At 36.4% G+C, this 20,807-nt stretch overlaps 3 protein-coding genes across 4 annotated transcripts; 1 reads left to right on the top strand and 2 right to left on the bottom strand.

The window, feature by feature from the left end:
* Positions 1 to 16: 16 nt before the first annotated feature.
* LOC141906134 (E3 ubiquitin-protein ligase RNF126-like) lies at positions 17 to 13,892 on the top strand. 2 transcript variants are annotated; one of them, XM_074795344.1, is made up of 8 exons: positions 17 to 165; positions 8,891 to 8,940; positions 9,030 to 9,093; positions 9,905 to 10,128; positions 10,257 to 10,322; positions 10,405 to 10,574; positions 10,769 to 10,884; positions 11,266 to 13,892. In XM_074795344.1, exons 1-8 carry the CDS (start codon positions 133 to 135, stop codon positions 11,401 to 11,403), a joined length of 861 nt encoding a protein of 286 aa, XP_074651445.1. In that variant the 5' UTR covers positions 17 to 132; the 3' UTR covers positions 11,404 to 13,892. The 2 variants fall into 2 exon arrangements, with proteins under 2 accessions (XP_074651445.1, XP_074651444.1); XM_074795343.1 differs by lacking the exon at positions 17 to 165 and adding an exon at positions 8,027 to 8,113.
* On the bottom strand, positions 1,372 to 7,631 carry LOC141905795 (BOS complex subunit ncln-like). The gene is made up of 12 exons (XM_074794828.1): positions 7,385 to 7,631; positions 6,530 to 6,865; positions 6,182 to 6,276; positions 6,001 to 6,084; positions 5,655 to 5,758; positions 5,485 to 5,573; positions 4,675 to 4,799; positions 4,393 to 4,583; positions 3,803 to 4,084; positions 3,471 to 3,524; positions 3,090 to 3,168; positions 1,372 to 3,009 (listed from the first exon to the last, which is right to left on the bottom strand). The coding sequence occupies exons 1-12, from the start codon at positions 7,560 to 7,562 to the stop codon at positions 2,947 to 2,949; spliced, it is 1,680 nt and encodes a 559-aa protein (XP_074650929.1). The 5' UTR covers positions 7,563 to 7,631; the 3' UTR covers positions 1,372 to 2,946.
* A 301-nt stretch (positions 13,893 to 14,193) lies between the features above and the next one.
* Positions 14,194 to 20,704, bottom strand: LOC141905104 (major facilitator superfamily domain-containing protein 12-like). The gene is made up of 11 exons (XM_074793865.1): positions 20,504 to 20,704; positions 20,024 to 20,351; positions 19,081 to 19,288; positions 18,776 to 18,899; positions 18,282 to 18,482; positions 17,828 to 17,920; positions 17,608 to 17,700; positions 17,300 to 17,476; positions 17,120 to 17,214; positions 16,468 to 16,598; positions 14,194 to 15,685 (listed from the first exon to the last, which is right to left on the bottom strand). The coding sequence occupies exons 2-11, from the start codon at positions 20,295 to 20,297 to the stop codon at positions 15,573 to 15,575; spliced, it is 1,509 nt and encodes a 502-aa protein (XP_074649966.1). The 5' UTR covers positions 20,298 to 20,351; positions 20,504 to 20,704; the 3' UTR covers positions 14,194 to 15,572.
* Positions 20,705 to 20,807: the final 103 nt, after the last annotated feature.

Here is a 20,807-nt window from a genome sequence, read left to right as displayed (position 1 = left end):
TCAAAACGGATGAACATTTGTCAACTGCATACACTGTACTGTAATTCGCTGTTTATTGCATTTGTGCTGGGCACGATTTACTAATGTTAACATGTTTAGGACAAGATAACCGCAATTACAATCCCTTGTCAAATGAAAACTCCAAGATCTAACACCAGTGAAACAGTAAGGCTAAACAATTTCTATCTTGTTTTTCTAAAGTTGACCCAGCTGGCTGCCTATCTACCCTGTACATTACTTTTTTTTAAACTCATGATCAAGTAAGCCATAACAGGCCTGGCAGTTATAGAAATGAACTGATTACAGAACTGATATTGAGCATGTTAAATTTCATTCTCGAATAGATTTCACTTGTCATTATTCATGTACTAGGACATGTTATTTTTTAATGTTAATGCACTCATCAATGCTTAGTATCACTTAGTAATTTTCAGATAAATGAAGAACAAATTGACAATTTCTGTGAAAATTACCATAAATTTGATAAATAAGTTTCTAACATTCTTACATTTGATTCAAAGGCACACAACGGTTCATTTTGAAATACATGAGGGAGAGTTTTTACCTTTGGCATCGACCTCTGCTTGCTTGTTGAATGCCATGACGAGTATAACCATTATAAGAACAAATAAACGTGTGATTATCTGAAATTTTTAATCCAAAATTAACGGTAAACAAGAATCAGTCTGAAAAACTAAATCCGAAATGCTAATTTTCTAGATACTTAATGAATCACCCAATATTTCAGTTTCAGGTGAAATAATAAACAGCCCCCTCCCCCTAGCCGATACGTACCTGCAACATTATTCCGCTGTTTTCAGCTGCTCAAGGGATTGGCGTAAGAACTTTCTGCGCATTTTATGCCGATTCCGAAGATGTTTTTAGATCTATAAGCAATAATTCACACGTTCTAATTAATCTACTGCTCAGATAAGTTACTTATTCCTACATTGAAAGCTGATGAATTATTTTGAACATCGATTACAACACGAGCACCCGATACATCCACCGAGACAAGTTTCAACGATCTCAATGTCTTGATTGATCTTTCATCACGCGAAATAGCTAACTTTATCATGTCAAATTCATCATTTTATCATCTTGCTTATGTCATGTTTTATCATCACGTTCCTGAATTCAGCAACAATGGTAAATAATGAACCATTTGTTTTATAAACTTGTAGAGATAAGTGAGTAAAAAAATCTGAATTCATCAAAGCAGTCGTGATAACTTAGGCCCAGATACAGAATCACCAGCTGTGATTATGCCTTCAGGGTGCGCATAACAAATAGCTCAGCTCCTTATTTCATATAATGTTATTTGTCAGATCTCGCGTTCAAAGACAAAATACAAGAACAAAACAAACTGAATACATTTGATGTATTTAATAACATTCATACGTTTGTATTTTATTCATACTTGAAAAATGTAAAAAAATCTCATAAATACAATCATCATCAACGTCACACATTTCACTTCTTGAATATTGAAACCTGAATCAACTTTAGAACATGGTTCTCACAGATCAGGGAATCTAAAATTCCCCCATATTTCCCTGACCCTTAACCAAAAATTCCCTGATTAGATTATAAAACATCTTCTGTGGGGGCTGTTTCTTTTTAGGAGCTACCTTGTGCCGATAGTCACCGGCAAAAATTACAATTCTGTGACTTTACAAAAAGAGACAAAATTCCCAGATTTACATGCAGGAAAAATCTGGATTTTTAAATTTTCCCTGATCTGAAAGAACCCTGTTAGTAGGTTCACCTATCAGTGAATAATCTGAAGACATTTGTGCTATCGATACTAGGTTAATAATTTGGTGTGACATGGTCAAACACAACCTCGTAGATAAACCAACTCCTTCACATCCTGAAGGTTCTAGAATAAAAGATGTAACTCTTTGAGTCGAGTAAAAAGGGCTGGAGTCATTGATAATTGAAGAAACTTAAGTCTCATGAATAGGATGTACCACCCAAATACATTCAAATTCGCATTAGTTGTCATCAAATAAGTCAGTGCATTACTTAATTTGTCGGCATTTTGAATCTGAATTTGTATTTCTGATTTGCAGTTTTTGAAGTGTAAATCATAATTGCTGAATAGTCAACATACCGGTAATGATTCTACGAACTATGATGACTTATATGCAAATTTGGCTGTAACAAACAAAAAGACACTTTGCATATCTATTTCAAATTGAAAATAATCATTTTGGTATTCCTAATTTTTGTGCTATGTTTGAGGTATCAGTACAGGAAACAAAGTGACAATGATAGCAGCTCGGAGCAATCATCTTTAAATCTGTTACAACTCCAAACAGAACGAGGTGATCAGGGGTGGATCCAGGGGCAGACTTTGATAGGAGCACAAAGAAATGAAAAGGGCAAATATCCACAAAGCAAGTGGCGAAGGCAGACCGGATTTTGAAAATTTTTATGCACTCTCCTGGCATGACACTTAAGTGACAACAAAGGAAGTCTAAAAGAAAAATTGCCTTTCTTTTCAAAAGGGCACAGGAAAATGATGAATGGAGCACATGCTCCCATGTGGATCCACCCCTAGTGATCAGATATTGAAAATTGAATGTACATAAAAAGTGAAATAATTTTCACCGAAACACATAATTAAATAAATAATATTCAACCACAAAATTAAGAATGAGAAATAGAATTTGAGTAAATAAACTTTTAAATTCAAGATTCTGACAAATGATCGTAACCTTAGGCGCAGTGTCAACAAAGTTCCACGAATCGGGACCCAATTTTATTCAACCATGGGTACTCTGGCACCTGACTGTCGACACTGATTATTCCAATCATTGCTTACAACTATTAACATATTCGGAGACGTTAAGTAAAATTGTAAAAATGACCGACCAGAAGACACTTCTATCTTCATATTACTACGATATGTCAATGCTCTTTCCGTCTGTTATTGGATTTTTACTGAGTCTTCGGTTTTTGACTGAGTACAGACTTCGTTACCGCACGGATCCAATTAAAATTCTGTAATAAATGAGAAGTTTCACAAATTAGCCGAACAGAAATAACGATGTCGCCTTGAACTAAGTTTGTTTAGTTGTTACCTGTACGAGTAGATACATTAGATATATATAGCCGGCTATCAACAAGCCGAGGAATAGATCAAATACTGCCGGTTTTACGCTGAAAATGTAGAAAACAAAAACATTGAATCAAATTTTCATATTTTTATACTTTAGTCAAATTCAACTCAGAACTGTGAACTGAATCCAAATTTCTTTCATATTTTTCTGACTTGACCAAAAATTCGAACTAAAATATAAGATATCGAATCCTCAGTGGGGGCTGTTTCTTATCAGAGATTCCTTGTGCCAAACATCACCAACAAAACAAGACACCAAAAATTCAGAAATCAGAATTCCATGATTTCCCTGACCTTCCTTCATCTGTAAGAACCCTGGATTTAGTTTGTAGTTTGTACTTACTTGTAAGCATGCATAGAAAACTGCTCACCATCATAAAACACATATTCGGGATCTCTACAAATAAAGCAACATAAAATACAGCATCGTCAAAGGACTGCAGAGAGGAATTGAATATATGGGTTTTGAAAATCACCAATTTTGCCAGATTTTACTAAGAACATTTTTTTTTCCCATCAAGGTACATTAACAAAGCGGTGAATGAAACGGGATCAAACTATTGCGACAGACATTTTTCCGGAATTTCCACAGATTTTCAGGATTTTTCAGTGATATATCCAATTTTTCAAAAAGGCATACTTCATCATATCGAATCAATGCCAAACGTCGATTACCTTTTATCAGCCTTAACTTCGATGATTTTGACGTCTTTAAGGAATTGTTCCATGGCGTCGTGCATTGTATTTATTAACGGATGACTGGTGTCTAATAGTTGAGCCGGACGTGGTTGAGATACGAGAATATCGAGCCACGACGATATCACGTGTTCTTGTACGTCCAACGCGTCGTTGAATATTTCTAATTGTTCAGTGTTGACGATTCCGTAAACCTGTCTCGCTAATGCTTCGACCATTACGTGTATATTACGTCGTAGTTTCGATATATCGACTGACGATCTGTGAGAGGAAAAATAACATTTCAATGAGAGAGGATTCGGCAGTCAACTGTGGCAAGTGAGGATTCATCAGACGACAACAGTGCTCTCATTACAAGGACAACGATTGCTCGACAGTTCCCTGACCATTGAACAAAAAATTCCCTGATTAGATTATAAAAGATATCCTCAATGGGGGCAGTTTTTTCACAATAGGAACAAAGTATTAATCCCAGGTTGTCCAAATGTAACACACACTATCCAACAGGATAGCCGGTGCAGCCAAGTTCCCCGTCTCAGACAGCCGATTATTAGTCATTAATAATTTACCTTTGATCAGTAATAGAAGTGCGCGTTAGATTTCTATGTGAATCCATACGTGATAAAGTAAATGCTGGTAGACGACGGAAACTAAAACGTTCGTGTTCCCACGCTAACATATCATTAGCGAGGTTGATCTTCTTGTGGTTCATAGCAAATTTCATCTCCGGATAAAATTCATTGCTCACGCTTTCAAGATTCTGAAATTACAAGGAAACATATCACAATACATGTGACTATCAACACGTTAGTTTTCTAATCTTAGTTTTCGAAGACGTTTAATCGGCCTACCTTTAAGAATATTGCTCCGTGTGAACCATCTTTAGGCGGTTTTGAAACGTGTAGATAAAGTTCATCTTCGCTTCCGATTGTATCCAGACACAGAACAAACGACACATCAGTTAACAAACTCGATTCTGTGAGAAAAAACGTATGAAATTGTTTTAGGTAAAGATCTATTTTATGATTTATTAAGATCGCACCGGATGCAAGGTTCCTACAATTCCTGGTATCCAGAATTCAAGGACTTTTCAAGGAATTTTCAAGGAGTAATTTTCAAAATTCAAGGAGGTTTTCGCGGTCATATATAAGGAAAATTCAAAAACAAAATCCATGTTTTTCTCAAATTTTGATCAGTTGTTGTGTGTGCCGTTTTGGTTTTACATGTTTAAATGTTTTAAATCTCAAAGTGAAACAACTTTCACTCACAAGTCACACAATGAAGAATAATAGAATACACTGTCTTCTGAAAAGGACCTTTTGAAAATTTTTAATAGGACTTTCCCACAATTTTAGGAGTTTCAAGGAGTTTATGGATATTTCTCAAAATTAAAGGATTTTCAAGGACCTTGAAAAATATATTCAAAAATCAAGGAGTTTTCAAGGATTCAAAGAGTTGTAGGGACTTCAAAACAATTCAAATATCTTTGTCCGACAAACAAAACATTTACTGTCAAACTAAATGATCTAAATCTAAATGATGGCTTGCACAAGTAAATTGAATTGGAAATACAAATAAGGACTCAAAAATAGTGACGAATTATCGAATTTGACCGCATTTTGACAAACAAACGATCAAAATACACTGTAAATTCAACATACCCATGTTATCTAGATTTTCTTCAATCCATTTCTTCGTGCCTTGATAGTTGAATTTGCCACCACCCGACAACAAGAATAGAAAATTAAATCTTGACGTTCGGTTAAAGAAAAATCATGAAGTTTCGTTGAAAAATATAGCTTTATCAAAATGATTTCGATATAAAGGATACTTCGCGTGAGTGCGAGCGTTTGAATAGAGTTTAGAAAACAATCGAGCAATTTCCATCAAAGCGATTACACCACTACCATTAGAATCACCACCAACTGATAAACCCTGTAATATAATCATCAGTAATTAGTTCATTTCATAGGGCAAGACATACCTTTAGTACAAATGAGGAGGCATTCACTGAAAATGACTGAGTGGTTTATAGGATCAGTCACTGATCTCTCATCAATCCGGGGTTCAGGGGTTCAAATTTCTTGCTGGAAGGTTCCCTGACCCCTCTTTCCTAAAACACACCCCGAGTGGCACTGATCAGTTGGAGAGTTTGACCTGTCCTGTATCATACTCACTGGGGCAACACCAAATGCATCGTAATGGGCAACAATAGCAATTGTAGGTAACTGTTCTTCAATACCAGACCCTGAAAGCTTCCCCTGAAATGAAAACAAATCGATTAATCACATTGAATTAGGATTAACAAAGTCTTAGCGATAATTCAATGTATTCTAAAATCAATGAAATATTTCATACCTGAATGTTTGGAATTTTGAAGTCAGATTTGACTTTGGACTGACTTCCGGAAATAACGAATTGGAAACCATTCGCGGTGGCCGAACTCAACAGAGCTATAGAAAATAAACATCAAAACATCAGAATTCAATGATATCATCTGTTAAAGAGATAAGATAAGATGACCTACAGTACGATAAGTGATTATGAATTTGCCAAATAAAAGATAACCACTAACATCCTGGTAGGGTAGAATGCTTAGCACTACCCTACCTGAAACATTAGTTGAACTGATAAAAAATACGCACGACTGCAACAAGTCGAAATTGATGGCAAAATTTACGAAATTCTTCTGATGTTGATACAAACCTTCAGTAGCCGATGAAGCCTGGTCGCTGTTAACGCTGTTTCTAATACTGCCGTATATATCCATCAATTCATCGGTGGTTGGAGTAAAATAAACGGGCATCTGCGTCTCCTCTGTTAATAATCCGCTCTCTAATTCCATCAGATGCTGTTTCTCTTCGAGCGTCATTTTATCGCGGAGACTCGGTAATAAAACGACCAACGCTCCGGCTCCGACGTTCTTCAGATCGCGGAATCGATCGAGAGTTAGCTCTTTCAGTTTCGCCAGGACGCAACGCCTCGTCAGAACTTTAGCGTCGATGTGTCGAGCGTCTAAACTCACCAGGGTATTCCTACATCCTGAAAATACAACAACACTAGATATTACTAACCATCATAGGGGGCGCCACCTAAATCAATAGGAATCAATCAATAAGAAGCGTATATTTTGCAAACGCTGTATTATATTAGTTAACAATATTTTGCCAACATTTACATATAAGATATACTAATAACAATGAAATTATTCTATTAAGTATAATATAGGATAGGGTTAGAGTTTTTTGGGTACTGTTTTAAAGCTAGGGATAGGGTCGGGATATGGAATTCAGCGAGCCTCAGTGATCTAGTGGAAAGGCGCTTTGCCAGTAATATGCCAGATTCTTACATTCTACTAAGGCATAATGTCAATGAGTTATCATTATTGGCATAAAATCATTTATAGACAGGAATAATGACAATAAATGCCGAATTATTGGCAAATTATCACCTGCCTTTTATAAATGGTCTGCTTTTTATGTTTATGAATAAAGGGTTTTGTGTTCTTTCTAAGTGGTGGCTCAGTAAGTTTGATAACGGCTTTTGGCCGCTGACACTCACCGTACTGAGAACCCTGTAAGTCGAATTGTTGCATTCTGTAGACGGTGAAATCATGCGCCGCACCGACATGATCAACCGGCGAAATCAGGATGAAGATCGGGACAAAAAACAAGAACGACAACGGAAAACTGTTCCTGAACATCTCGACAACCTCACCAGCTTCATCGAACCACAACATCGTCAACTATAACTCCGCAATGTTCAGCCAAAAATCGCTCGAAATCGCGTCCAATCGTGAAAATGTGCCGACGAATCAGGGTTTATCTCGACTAGGTGTAGACAGTCACTTGACGGGCTCCTGATCGCTGAATCACAGCCGTGTCAGGCGGTTACGTACAATTTTAAAACCGATCTTCAGGATCGTTGCACCACTTTGATCACACTTTTATTCAAAAACAGAAATTATTTCATAACATATAATCATATTTAATATTTTAAGCTGTAGAAAAACTGAAAAACAAGCAATCATTGCATATTTTACCGTGGTAGAATAATTTGTGAAATAGATCGCCGTTGCGCTTTGTAGTATGTATAGTTTGTGTTGTTATTGAGTCCTGCTATAGGATTATTGTTAGCCAGGGTTAGGGCTAGTGAGGCGTTTTATCAGCCGAAGACACAACTGCTCACTGGAGAAGTGTAAAGATGGCTGAAGCGGCGGTCGTAGAACACTCTCGACCTTCCCGTTATTTTTGTCACCAATGTTCCGTTGAAATCGCGCCCAATATACCGGTACGTGTTAGTGTTAGATCAGTTACTATTTCAACTTCAATATCAGATATTAAAAGTAGAAATACAACTCTGATGATGTGATAAGCGATTGATTAAGTGTAATGTGAAGGGAATATTTTGAGGCCAATCGGACGTTTTTTGTCCAGACTACACCAACCACTTGAAATGTGATCTTTCTGCAGCAGCTGGTGATTCGTAGTTTACTGCTGAAATCTCTATAGGTCTATTTCTTTCCATTTTGGCTTTTCTTTTTATGATCTCGTGTGCAGTCTTACGAGTAGGCCTCCCCACACAGTCCGAGAGTAGAGTAGGCTTGTTTTTGGACTTCCCTATACTTACTTTGGACTTTCCCAATTCCTTTCTTTCCATTTTCACTTTCTTTTATGCATGAGGCATTAGTCAGTTGAGGAAAAGATCATTTAGCCTATTTGGAGCGACTGTAATTTAGGTGGTAAACCCTAATTCTCAAAGACTTAGTGGCAGTGCGACATACTGGGAATGTGACTTAAACTGCAATTTGGCCCTATAGAGTGTTATATTGTATCGTATATTGTATTGTAGGCCTATCATAGGTCTAGTAGGCTAGTCCTGTGGCTAGGGATGGAGGCTTGTGTGGTGTTACTATGATGGTGATGGTACCCTGACTTAAAGTATCTTAGGTCTAGTAGGCTTTAGGCTCATTAGTCCTGTAGGGAGGGAGTGAGGGGGTAGGGGTGTAGGCTGGTGGTGTTACTGTAGAGTGTGATATTGTATCCTGATGATGAATTGTTATTACAGGATTACACATGTCCGAGATGTCAATCTGGTTTTATAGAATTAATGGGAGAGTAAGTTAACTTTCATCGGTGCAATATAATTGTATAAATGATTACAATTTAACGCACATTGCTCATTGATTTATGTTTATTTAATCTAGTGATTTTGATGATTCAGAGCAGCCTCCTCCATTACCATTAGATCCAGCCGCACAATTTGCTGAGGTAAGTTTTGACATTTGATTCTGTTATCTCAAAGGAATTGCTTAAGAAACTGTTTACATTGGTAGTAGGACTTACTCATTTCTAACAGTATAAAAAGATATCAGCTCACTCAGAAATATTGGTCTCTGTGGTTCAAATTATGAAAATATAGGCCTGGGCTTTACTCAAAAAAGACTATTGTAAATTACGTGGGGAAAACAGGTAGTACTTGAAGGTTAACTGATTTTATAAGAAATCACAAGCTTTCAATACTAGTGCATTGGGTCAATTATTCTTCATTCGTATTCCAAGCATATGCAGATTGTTGCCTCTTACCTCGTGGATACATAGTTTAGCCCATCCTTCCTCTGCAGGGACTCGAACCTGATGGCATCGCTACACCCAGCCACGGCACGAACCCCTGCATCAGTAGACCGGGTGCGCAGGTACATGCGCAACTTTCCGAACGAAAACTGGCGGCACCAATCAGATTGTTCGTTGTATAATCGTTGAGGCAAATTTCAAGGAAGAACTATAAATGGGAAAAACCCGGGCTAAAATAAAACGGGATTTCTGATTGGCTAAAAATCACATTATCTGAACTGCGCATGTATCTGCGTACACGGTCGATTATGGCAGGGTTTCGTGCCGTGGCAATCTCGATGCCATCAGGTTCGAATCCCTGCCGGGGAGGATGAGTTTAGCCGGGTCCCTACAAGTCGATTCCTTTAAAACTCCTTCGGAATGAAAAACACAATTGAATTATTGACTGTTCTTTGTATGTGTGTAGGTACCGGTATGTTGTATAAAGTATGTTGAACACGTGTTTTAGTTATGGGAACGAACGTTCATGGACAGCTTCCGTCTACACACAAACGGCGAAACGGACAACAATCGACCGAACGACGATCCCGACCGCGATCAGGACGAGTCGGAGCCCGCGCAGACTAGGAGTAGTTCGTCGTCAACTCGACACCGAGCGCGGCCTTTTCTGCCGCGTACTCGTGTTTCTATACGAAGGAATGCTCATGATAATCGAGGACCGGCTTTCGAGGGGTAAGTTTAAATGATACTTTCTTTTCGCCTCATTGAGAATGGACTTATTTTCGACTCGCGACCGCGGAACTGAATTTCAACTTGGTTAAAAAGTTAACTCAAAAATTTTATGTTTTATTTTGTAACAGCATCATTAATCAGTTATTAGGCACATTAGCAGGAGGTGGTTTATTTCAACCAGATGGATTTCCGGTGTAAGTATCTATTCACAATTCATTCATGTCTATTGATTACTGTTAGCTGATGATTTTAATATGTGTATTTATTTGTTTGTAGAGGAATGTTTCAATTGCACGCCAGTCCCGGAGATTACGCCTGGGGTGCTGAAGGTTTAGACGCTATAGTTACTCATTTATTAAATCAATTAGAAGGCCAAGGGGTTCCGCCTGCTACGAAAAACCAGATCGATGATTTACCGAGAGTTTCAATCAGTCAGGAACAAGTCGGTTAGTATTTCTATTTTTCTGAATTAATCGGTGAAACTCTTAACCTGTTTTATCATGTGGAGGGGGTATTAAAAGGATGGCCGCTTAAATGTGAATAACGCTAATGCTTGAATAATGCATCAACCGAGGTTGTCTTGTACCTACTTTATTAATGTACCCTTATTAACCATATTTGTTCATGTTTCGTTTAATAGAAAAAACACTCCAGTGTACAGTATGTATGGAAGATTTCAAATTAGGAGAAAACGTCAGAAAATTACCATGTGATCATTATTATCATACAGATTGTATAGTACCGTGGCTGGAGCGGGTAAGAATCATTCAATACTACCCTATATCTACGGTTTATACCATTTCATTGTTTCCACACGATATTGAAGAAATATCCACTTAATATAAAATTACAAAGCAGTTATCAGCATTGATAGAACAGTGGCATCCATTCTGGTAGGGGCAGAGGATATTTTAGAGGGGGTGGCCTCCTCTCCAAAACCTGTTGTTGAGAACAATGATACTGATTACAGTGAATGTGATGAGTCTTTAAATTTTCCACAAAGTCATCCACAAATTAAGACATGTTCTTTTTAAATACTCTTCGAAACATGCTTTAATTCTGAAATAACTGAATAGTATGAACCGTGTGAAACATTTAGCACCACGATGTGATTTCGAATGTTGTTTCTGTTTTCAGCACGGGTCGTGTCCGATATGTCGTAAAGATTTAAACGGTGAAGACACGTCAAATCCGCCGACGACGCAAACTTCCGCGAACGGTGGCGTCGATAATCTAAATAATGACACTTCCATGTTCGACCTCGAAGATGATTGAAACGTATCGTCATTTAGGTCGACGACGTTACCGTCGTTTCAATGTTCTTTTTATAATAAATATATACATTAAACAATGAGAAATGGAGATGCGTGGTGGGTGGGCGTATTCTTGGTAAGCGGAGATGAGGTTTCTGCGAAATGCATCGATGTTAAACTACACTGCGTATGATGGTGTGAATCTGGTCCTCATTATTATCATTAAGATTATTATTATTATTTTGTGAATTTTATTAAGAGTCGGATTGAAAATTGAGACCGAGTTATTATCGATAAGACTGATGGTGTTTATCTCTTCACTGATTTATTGCATTCATTGCTATTATTTGTCAATATAAATTTTTCACTTGCTTATATGGCACCCGATAAAGCCTCTACAACCTACTGTGGCAAGCGAGGATCCACTAGGCGGTGATTGTGCGCATCAGGACAATGAGGCCGGATTTCTTTTCATATTCAATTAAAATGTGTCTACACTCTCTAATTCAATGCATGGTGTATAATAATTGCACTATATTTGAACCCTGTATAAATATAAATTTGAAGCAGTGCCGGTAACTTATCTTAGGAGGTGATATGTCATATTTTTGATGTTGGGGGCTAAAAATCTAAAGCTGCATTGAAATAGAACGTAATTTTTATCGAATTCAATTGTCCTAATGTTGCACATCATCCGGCAGGATAGCTGCTGGTAGTTCGGTACACTTCAGTACATTTTAACAAATAGGACAAAAAAGTCGATTAAAAGTAGTAAAATAGAGTCGAGTTGTCTGTAATGCGACCTACCCATTAATTTATTGTACTTACAAAGACGTCCAATAGACGACATGTTGAAATAGGTTAACTGAGATATTTGGATTTCACTACATCACTGAATGCACTACTCTATAGGCAGATGAGATATAAATGTATGTTTTGTAAATGTTTCTTTGAAATTATTCACTGCAAATTCTTATTCATCTCCAGAAAAACATTCGTTGCAATGATACGATATTTAGGTGTGAGAGATAATGCTTCATTTTAGTCTTCGGGTTATTCTGCAATCATTTCTTTAATCTCCAAACATGAAATAGACTTCAAAAGATATGGTTAATTTATGAATCGGGTTTTCGGGGTTATCTGTTTCATGTTCGGAGGTGATTGTTGTGTGAAGCAGTATTAACTGTTTAAAATTCGATATCTGTGATATTTTATGTTTTTTTTTCTGTAATGTTAAAACGTTTCAACGAACCCAAATGAAACTTAGCGTTGATTTTTTTCGTGATGTATGTAGGCGCTTTTTTGTGTTTTCCCTGAGTTCTGTTTTTAGTTTGATTTGCAATTTTTGTTAGAGAAACAACTATTTCAATGGCAGGGAAAAACTGATAATCTATTTTCTGCTGAAGTTGTAAACAAATCGCCCAGTTCAATAAATAACTGATGAGACAATTTCACTTTTGTGTTGCTTGTGTACAGTAGTTGTAATGTATAATCCAGTATAAATCTAGTACTGAGTTACAAGTGAACTGGCTGCTTATTCATTGAGGAGGTTTATACCAATAAAATTCCATGAATGAGAATTTTGTCTATAGAATGAGATGAAAATAAATTTAAACTACTTAAGTGATGATTTTGATGAATACGTTGGGAGCCTCTCCAACTGATATCTATTAAGGATGAAGTGAAATTTGAGTATCCGCTTAGTGCTCAGGAGTCATTGGGCTACGTTTCTTAACATATGCTATATTTTAAGTAAAAGATTTGATTGGTCAGGTATTGAAAAAAAGATGATTGGAAAAATTGTGTGGATTAACCTTTAACTCAGTAAGGAATTGGAAGTTTAAATACAATCATAAATAGATGCAGTCGAACCAGAAATTATTGTAATAATTCTGGAACCAGTTGCATAATTGTCGCATTGAATTTGAAATGGACAACTGTGCAACTGGTTCTGTAAGATGATAACTGTAAATACCAGTAAATATATTGTATCTCGACGTTATATGATGATTTTTAAGCGTTTTATCCGAGAAAAAAACCATCCACGGTATTTGTGTTTCAGTTGTATGCGCATATAGTATGTATGAGTATTTGGTAGTATTTTACAGGTCAACTATTCATGCTGTCCATGACATCACTTAATACAGCGGTATATATACAATTCTTACCTTCTCTTCTAATGATTCCTAGTTCCGCCTCTTCTCAATTCGCCCGAAAGATGTAGGGGCAAAATACGAGGTATATTTGCTGTGGCTAGCTCATTACACAAATCCCAGTACCCTTCACCAACTTATACTGGCTTTTCATCTTCTATTTGAGGATGATTTTATTTTGAAATGGCGACCCGGATTATTAGTTTTCCAATCCCTGGTTATATCTATCAATTTTCAGTTAATAAAAAGAATGTACATAAGATATATATATGAGTAAGGTTTCTTGTGTGAAAGGTTTTTATTTTAAAAAAATGTTCACCAAAAGAGAATCTTGTAAAAATAAAAATGTAAAATATCAGAATGTAAATAGCAACTGTTTTTGTTGTTATTTAATGTCAAAACATTGACAGTCATTTGTTGTCCAAACCTGTCTTCGATTCGTGTCAGGGCTGGAGTTTTGTCAGACTGTCAACTTCCTGTAATTAGATGCACCATCATAATGACTGGTAGACTGATGTAGTTATCAGTAAAATTCAAATCAAGAAAAATGTACGTTTTACTCTGGTCCTGAAGTCCTGAACCATTAAAAATTGGGAGAATCAATGGTAATATGGTATTGAATGCCTGAGGGGTGGCTGACTGATACCTGCATGAAGTTAAAATGAAATTTTGATTAAAGAAATGCATTCTTTAAGGTAGCACAGTTTAATCCATGAAAAATATATCACATGTTAAAAACAGTTATAAAATCACATCAAAATGGAATTCAATATCCTGATAACCTGTACCAATAGAAACGTCACAATTCCGCACCAATAGAAAATATTACCAAAGATTTTGATAATAACAAAGTACACACTGTACATTAATTCTAACCCTTGTTAAAAGAACAAAACAATTCAAGAGACAATAATCATTTTTTAAAATCAACAATAAAACCTTTTACCCTATCAAACTTATGTCACCTAAACATTTCTCTAAAGATTGCAAGCTAACGCATGAGATGACTTATTGCATTGTGTACTTATTGGTTTAAAGAGTCTATGATAGCACCGTCCACTAAGAAATGAACAACAGTTAGATCTCCCTAAACAATAGTTAGCACTTGGACGTATAAACTAGGTTATAAGTCCATGGTTAGTACCGTCACTTCCCTGATAGACACAAGTACATGAGAAATATCTAGGTCTTTGAGCTTTCATACAAAGGTAGATTCCTTTATCATTGCGTGAAGATTCTTAAGATTAATCACTTCAAGCTCCCGCCCTCGGATATTATTTCATTTCAAGGTCAGGCGCCGACATACCTATAGACACTTGAATCAGTTTATTTGTTAATGTTCGATATTTATAGTAAAAACTTGTCAGTCTGCATATTCATACATACAATCAAAACGTTTTGTAAATAATTCATTTATATTTAACTCCATTGATGAATGGAAGAAAGCTCACATTTTTAAGCTTTTAAAGCATTAACCTTTCTTGAAAAACCATCATTGTAAATTAAAAGGTAGAGTTCGTAAGAGACTTATTTACCAGTAATTACAAACCATATTTCTTCATTGTTTCTATATAAAAATAGTGAATTATTGATAAAATAAACCATTATCTTATAAAATAATCAATAAAGTATACAGTACAGTGATAGAATGTATGGATGATTATTTGAAAAAATTATTTGATAGTTGATATCGTCGTTCTGAAAACCCACGCAGGATATTTAAATCCAACATTCAAATATCCCACAATAATGCAGATTTTAATGTTTGCTCTTTTAAAGCAGAGTCAAATCTAGAAATCCACCGGTTTTCATCTATTTCAAACTGCCTAAGATGTTTTAATCAATGGAATAGAAGGATTCCTCGAACTTATGGACCATTTTTGGTCAAATTCTTGAAAAAGAAAAAAATGATGACACTTTTCATTTCCCCATCTGAATTTTGTATGCCTTATACATGCTTCAAAGAATGAATGTATGCTTCAATGTGGTGCAGTTAGTACAGAATATTATCACAGAATGCAAGCGTAGAAATTTGTTTTTAACAAGTTCCATAATCGACTCCATCATTACAAAGTGGTTCCACCTCTTCTTCTTCCTCTTCCACTCTACTGTTCGAATATTTATCCACCGGACGTAAACGCCTTTTAGCCGCTGAAAATGAGGACAAAAATAAAGATAAAAGCATATTTCAACACCCGGGGTTTTATACACCAGGGAATTTCATATAATATATTAATGAGAAGTAAATTGGAAGCTTATCATATGATTAATGATAACCTGTTGATACTAATACTGATAAATGCGTTTAAAGTGTAACTATATACCGGTAGTAAAATGACTAGTGCATGAAAGGAGGATTTCATTAAAACATGCAAAAATATTCTGGAAACCAATTCAGATACAAGTTTAATGAGGTTTAAATAAATAAGGCATTTAATTATGTGTGTGATATGAGCTATAGACCACAGAAATGTACGGCTCCCATCCACTAGAAAAAAGGTACCAGTATGGAAATTACCTCAGCCCACAGAACTAAAAGAGACTTTTTTCTTATTGAGACCCTTCACCTTATGCATCAAGCGCATGACAGGCATATAACCCAGTGCGTATAAAATCACATTTGTGTAATTCTGAATAAAATGTGAATGTTTCTTTACTTTCATTACCACGAATTGAGTCAGATGTGTATGTACTATATACCAGTACTAGCCTCTATTCTATAACCTAGTCCTAGCTGCAACACAGTAATCAGTTTCATGACAATAAGCAACGCTAAACAGGCAGCAGTAGTCCCAGAACCAAATGAAATGTTATCAGTTCATCAGTTGGCAAAATTGTATGTAGCTAGTTTAGTTAAATACTGAATTCACAGGTATTTTAGCAATATTCATGTCACAGAATATCTGGACAATTGATACTTGATCTACTCTTACCCAGGTGTGAACGATCGCCGATCTTTTGCGGAATGAGGCAGAGTAAAACGATCAAAGCTACCAGACCGACACCACCGGGAACAAACGTCATAACGTTACGATAATACCACTGACAATTCACGCAACACGTCCTAAAAATAGACGATCAAAATCGATGAATCTCACAATCAGAATTAAAGCGAATAAGATGTTATTTCAACTGTAACATTTTTACTTTTTCTGCCAACATCATTACCACATGTTGATCAGAATTTGCATTATAAATCTTACTTTCAATACAAATAAATTTCATGAACCAAATAAAATACACATCCAGTAAACAAGTACATGCTCAAGTGCAAAGATTACTATTAGCATTTCTTATCAAATATAGTATAAGTGATTTTTTACAGCAATTACAGGGTTCATTGCGTCAATGCGGACACCAATTCACAACCATTCTTTGCCTAAGTTATGCAATATTCATTGCCAACTGCAGAAATTTTTCTACAAAATTCCATATGCAACATGTATCCCCTTGAACCCGATTAAGTTTTTATGGCGATTTCTGATTGAATATGAATCATTTTCCAAATTCACTGCCCCTTTCCCAATTATACCGCCTTCTCACTGCCTGCAACGAACCAAGCGTTGAAACTCATATAATACTTACAGACACGGATGGAATTGTTGTATTAAAACAACTGCAACTCCATTTGAAAGTTTATCCGTAAAACTCATAGCACCGTAGACAAACGCTCCAGTTTCCTGCAAGGTTAGAAACAGATCTATATCATAAAACAACAGTTTTGGTCAGGAATTTTTTCTTTGAATGTTTGAATTAAAAACTGACAGTATTTTCGTTGATAAGATCAGCAGTCATAGACAGAGACGTGATAAGTATTGTGGAACATCCACTTCCCAGTAGCACAGCGGCGCCAAATATCTGCAGCTCAAGTCGATACAACGAAATGAAGTAAAACCAAATGCAAGCACCATAAATCAACAGCAAACCAATGAAATATGTAATCTGAATAAAATAAGACACGAATTAGAGATGAATTTTGATTGTCAAAAAACCCAATAGACAGCATATGTACAGATCTTTCCAACAGGTTTTGGTTTAATTGATGAAACGGGTCGGATATCTCTTGCACGTACCTTTCTTCCACAGATTCTATTAACAACTTTCATAAACATCGACGTCAAGAATCCACTGACGAAAACCATTAACGGAATAATAGCCATGTAAACCTGGAAGCAAAAACAACAATCGAGTTGGATGGGTGAGTGGATAGAATGTTTGAATCTAACATGCCAGTTCATGGTTTCGAACCCAAAGGGCGCATCGAGGGATGGGTTTTTTACATTGATTCCTCACCTTATCTAATTTTAAAGCATCGAGTAAAAACATCGGGAGATATATCTGTGAAACATTCACAACGAGACGTGTACACATGTATAACAGTGATACCTAGAAAAATAGAAAGAAATCATTTAGAACGTACACGAGAAGCATCATCACACAGAGACAATTCGACCCAGGTAAAACTAGTCTAGATTAGGCCCGAGTCAAACTTAGTAATAAAGTGTGTTCACACGTAAACCACTCTCATTTCTAAGTTACTATTAAAAAATGCAGTGGCAAGCGAGGTGAGTTACTTGCAGAAACAATAAGCGTAGATACGGTATCATTCGACCCACGCTAAACCTTGGTACAGGCCTCGTCGGCCTAATTTGGCAGCAGTGCGGCTGGTTGGCCAGGGCCTTAATTTTGCCTGGGTCAAAAAGACTCATGAATAATGGTCGACTGTCTCGAAAAGCGAATAATTTACCAAATAGAACTGTTTCAGTTTTAACCAACACGACCATTTCATAGTCAGTTTCTCTTCAGATCGTTCAATAGTATAAGACTCAATGCCTTCGACTGATTGCTGCTGGATGTTACATTCATTCACTTGTCTCGATTCTCGAGTGCCGAAGTGAAATATACCACTGAATACGAGTCCAATTCCAATTACGATAAATGCCAGATTCTGTAAATAATACAATCAGAACAAATCAGAGAAGTCCTCATAATAAGCTACTGCCCCCAAGGTCTACTATAAGAGAATATGGAAATTCGCCATCAAAAATGAAAAATAAAGTGGAAAGTGACTATTAGGATGTAGTCGCAATGTTAATAGACTTCCATCTCAAGGAAACTTCTCAGACATTATTTTTCATTCATAGTATGGGTTTTAAATTATCAGAACACTATAGGGTTTCATCAATGGTTACCCACTATAGGAGCTTTTGTCTTATGAAACCAATACACGAGAATACTTACTCTAAATGTTGGCGCATCAGCCCTACCCAAAAAATGTTTCATTTCACTGGCATCAGTATTCGCATTCAATAGTAGCCAAGTGAGTCCGTACACGGCCACATTACTGACAACTGTAAATGCATACCTGAAATACATACATCACGCATGAAACCTGAATCCAAGCATTGTTTTAAGAATTTCATAGCCATAGCCAGAAGGTTCTGTGAGAATAATCAAATGGATATTCATTGAAAATGAAATAGGGGTTGTCAAATTTATACCTAAGTAGTAATAACCACGATAGAACTGGAAACCGTCATACAAACCTCATAGCATTCAGTTCAACACGTTCCTCTTCATACGGTGTGAGGACAGGAATAAGAGATAGATGTGATATTTGAGTGGTAGCCCAACCGAACTGGAATATCACGACAAACGGAGCGTAATAAATAAACTGTGACCAATTCGGTGCATTTTCGCATGTTATGCACAGATTGTAGATGAAAGGAAAACTCAAGGCTACTGACAGTGTCCCTAAAAACAACCAAGAAGCAAAATAAGTAAAGTCCAATCGAATGCATAAATTTATGATTTCCCAAACAATTTATAAAAAATTCAAAAAATTGAATTTCAAAAGATAGTCATAAAACGATTTTTGTGATCGGCCTACAATAAAAATCATAATAATATGTAGTTATCATAAAAGCATCTAAAAACCCAGTATACCAGAATTAAGCAATTTAGATATGATTCACTTATACATTGGACTGGAGCTATTGAACGAGTGACCCACTTTCTTTAAAAAAGACCTTTTATATCTAGACCTGGATGAATATAGGGTAATACATTTTTTAAATCATCTATGGTATTCATTTGATGTCTATTATGTGACAATTATGTCATTTTAACATAGCCATCTAAAATGAATTAATTATTTGGGATATAGCTGATGATATGATCAGCAAATCATAGTGGAGATTATGCTTATGATCATAAATTGAATTAATAGATTAAACTCAAGATAAATGAAATATCTATGGATACAGGGGTCACTGTAACTATCACAATCGACTGATGTCTTCCTCAGTAATTAATTGAGAAAATAAAAATCCCAACACTTATGATTTTCACGGTCACTATCAGAATGAGATTTAGAGGCAAAATTTCAAAAACCATTAGGCCTAGTAGAAGATATCAAACCGATTGGTGGGCTTCTCATTTCATCCATTTTATCGCAAGGCCCAGCCCGCACTGCCTCAATATATTTACCAATGAGATGCCAAGATTTGCGTTTCGAATAACCACAGAATCCTTTTTCCGTGTGATCAGCCTCGTAGCCGACGAGCGGAGTGGAAATAGCGTCCGCAATCTGTCCGAGTAACATTATATATCCGGCCATATTGTTCGAGAACTGTACGATATTGTGATAGTAAACGAGTAAATAACTGAACCACATCGACGCGCACAGATCATTCATCACATGTCCGACGCTATATGATAATTTCCGGATGAACGGAAGTTTGTCGATAGTCGGAGGAGGCATCTTTATTCCTCAACGTTGATCGATCCCCGCGCAAAATATAATCACGACAAGTCCCTGCGAATAAAAATACATCATTTGATTATAGGGCCTATTTGAAACGATTATGAAGCATATAAAATTTCGTCGAAATCAGTCTCATCAGTTCACGTAGGAACGCAGCCTACGGTAAATCTAAATGATAATGTTATCGTTGTTGACAGACTTACTAAATTTTCTTTTTTTTCGGATTGATAATTTGAAGTTCGTTGTTGTTGTACGTTGTCTCCCCTTTTTGACACAGTTGTTACTTGGCAGCAGGCAGGGGCCTCTTAAGGCGGGACCTGGTCACCTCTTCTCGGACAGTTATTCAAACTACACATCGTGTCACAAGTTTCACAAGTAAAAGTGACAGTTATCATGCTTTTGACAATCAGCTGACTTCGGTATCCACCCGTTGACGAAATCGCGCATGGGTCTCTTTAACCGGACGTAAAGGACCAGGACGTAGAAGAACCAAGCCGGAAGTAAATT

Source organism: Tubulanus polymorphus, chromosome 5 (assembly GCF_964204645.1).
Source record: "Tubulanus polymorphus chromosome 5, tnTubPoly1.2, whole genome shotgun sequence".
Lineage (NCBI taxonomy): Eukaryota > Metazoa > Nemertea > Palaeonemertea > Tubulaniformes > Tubulanidae > Tubulanus > Tubulanus polymorphus.
This window is presented reverse-complemented; position numbering and strand designations above follow the sequence as displayed.

Coding starts and splice junctions, on each gene's coding strand:
- LOC141905795 (XM_074794828.1), bottom strand. CDS start 7,562: ATGTTGTGGTTCGATGAAGCTGGTGAGGTTGTCGAGATGTTCAGGAAC. Junction 6,866..7,384: donor CTTACAGGGTTCTCAGTACG/GTGAGTGTCAGC, acceptor TTGTATTTTCAG/GATGTAGGAATACCCTGGTG. Junction 5,759..6,000: donor ATGCATTTGGTGTTGCCCCA/GTGAGTATGATA, acceptor ATTATATTACAG/GGTTTATCAGTTGGTGGTGA.
- LOC141906134 (XM_074795343.1), top strand. CDS start 8,027: ATGGCTGAAGCGGCGGTCGTAGAACACTCTCGACCTTCCCGTTATTTT. Junction 10,575..10,768: donor AATCAGTCAGGAACAAGTCG/GTTAGTATTTCT, acceptor TTCGTTTAATAG/AAAAAACACTCCAGTGTACA. Junction 10,885..11,265: donor TAGTACCGTGGCTGGAGCGG/GTAAGAATCATT, acceptor TTCTGTTTTCAG/CACGGGTCGTGTCCGATATG.
- LOC141905104 (XM_074793865.1), bottom strand. CDS start 20,297: ATGCCTCCTCCGACTATCGACAAACTTCCGTTCATCCGGAAATTATCA. Junction 17,477..17,607: donor ATAGAATCTGTGGAAGAAAG/GTACGTGCAAGA, acceptor TATTTTATTCAG/ATTACATATTTCATTGGTTT. Junction 15,686..16,467: donor CGGCGATCGTTCACACCTGG/GTAAGAGTAGAT, acceptor CCTCATTTTCAG/CGGCTAAAAGGCGTTTACGT.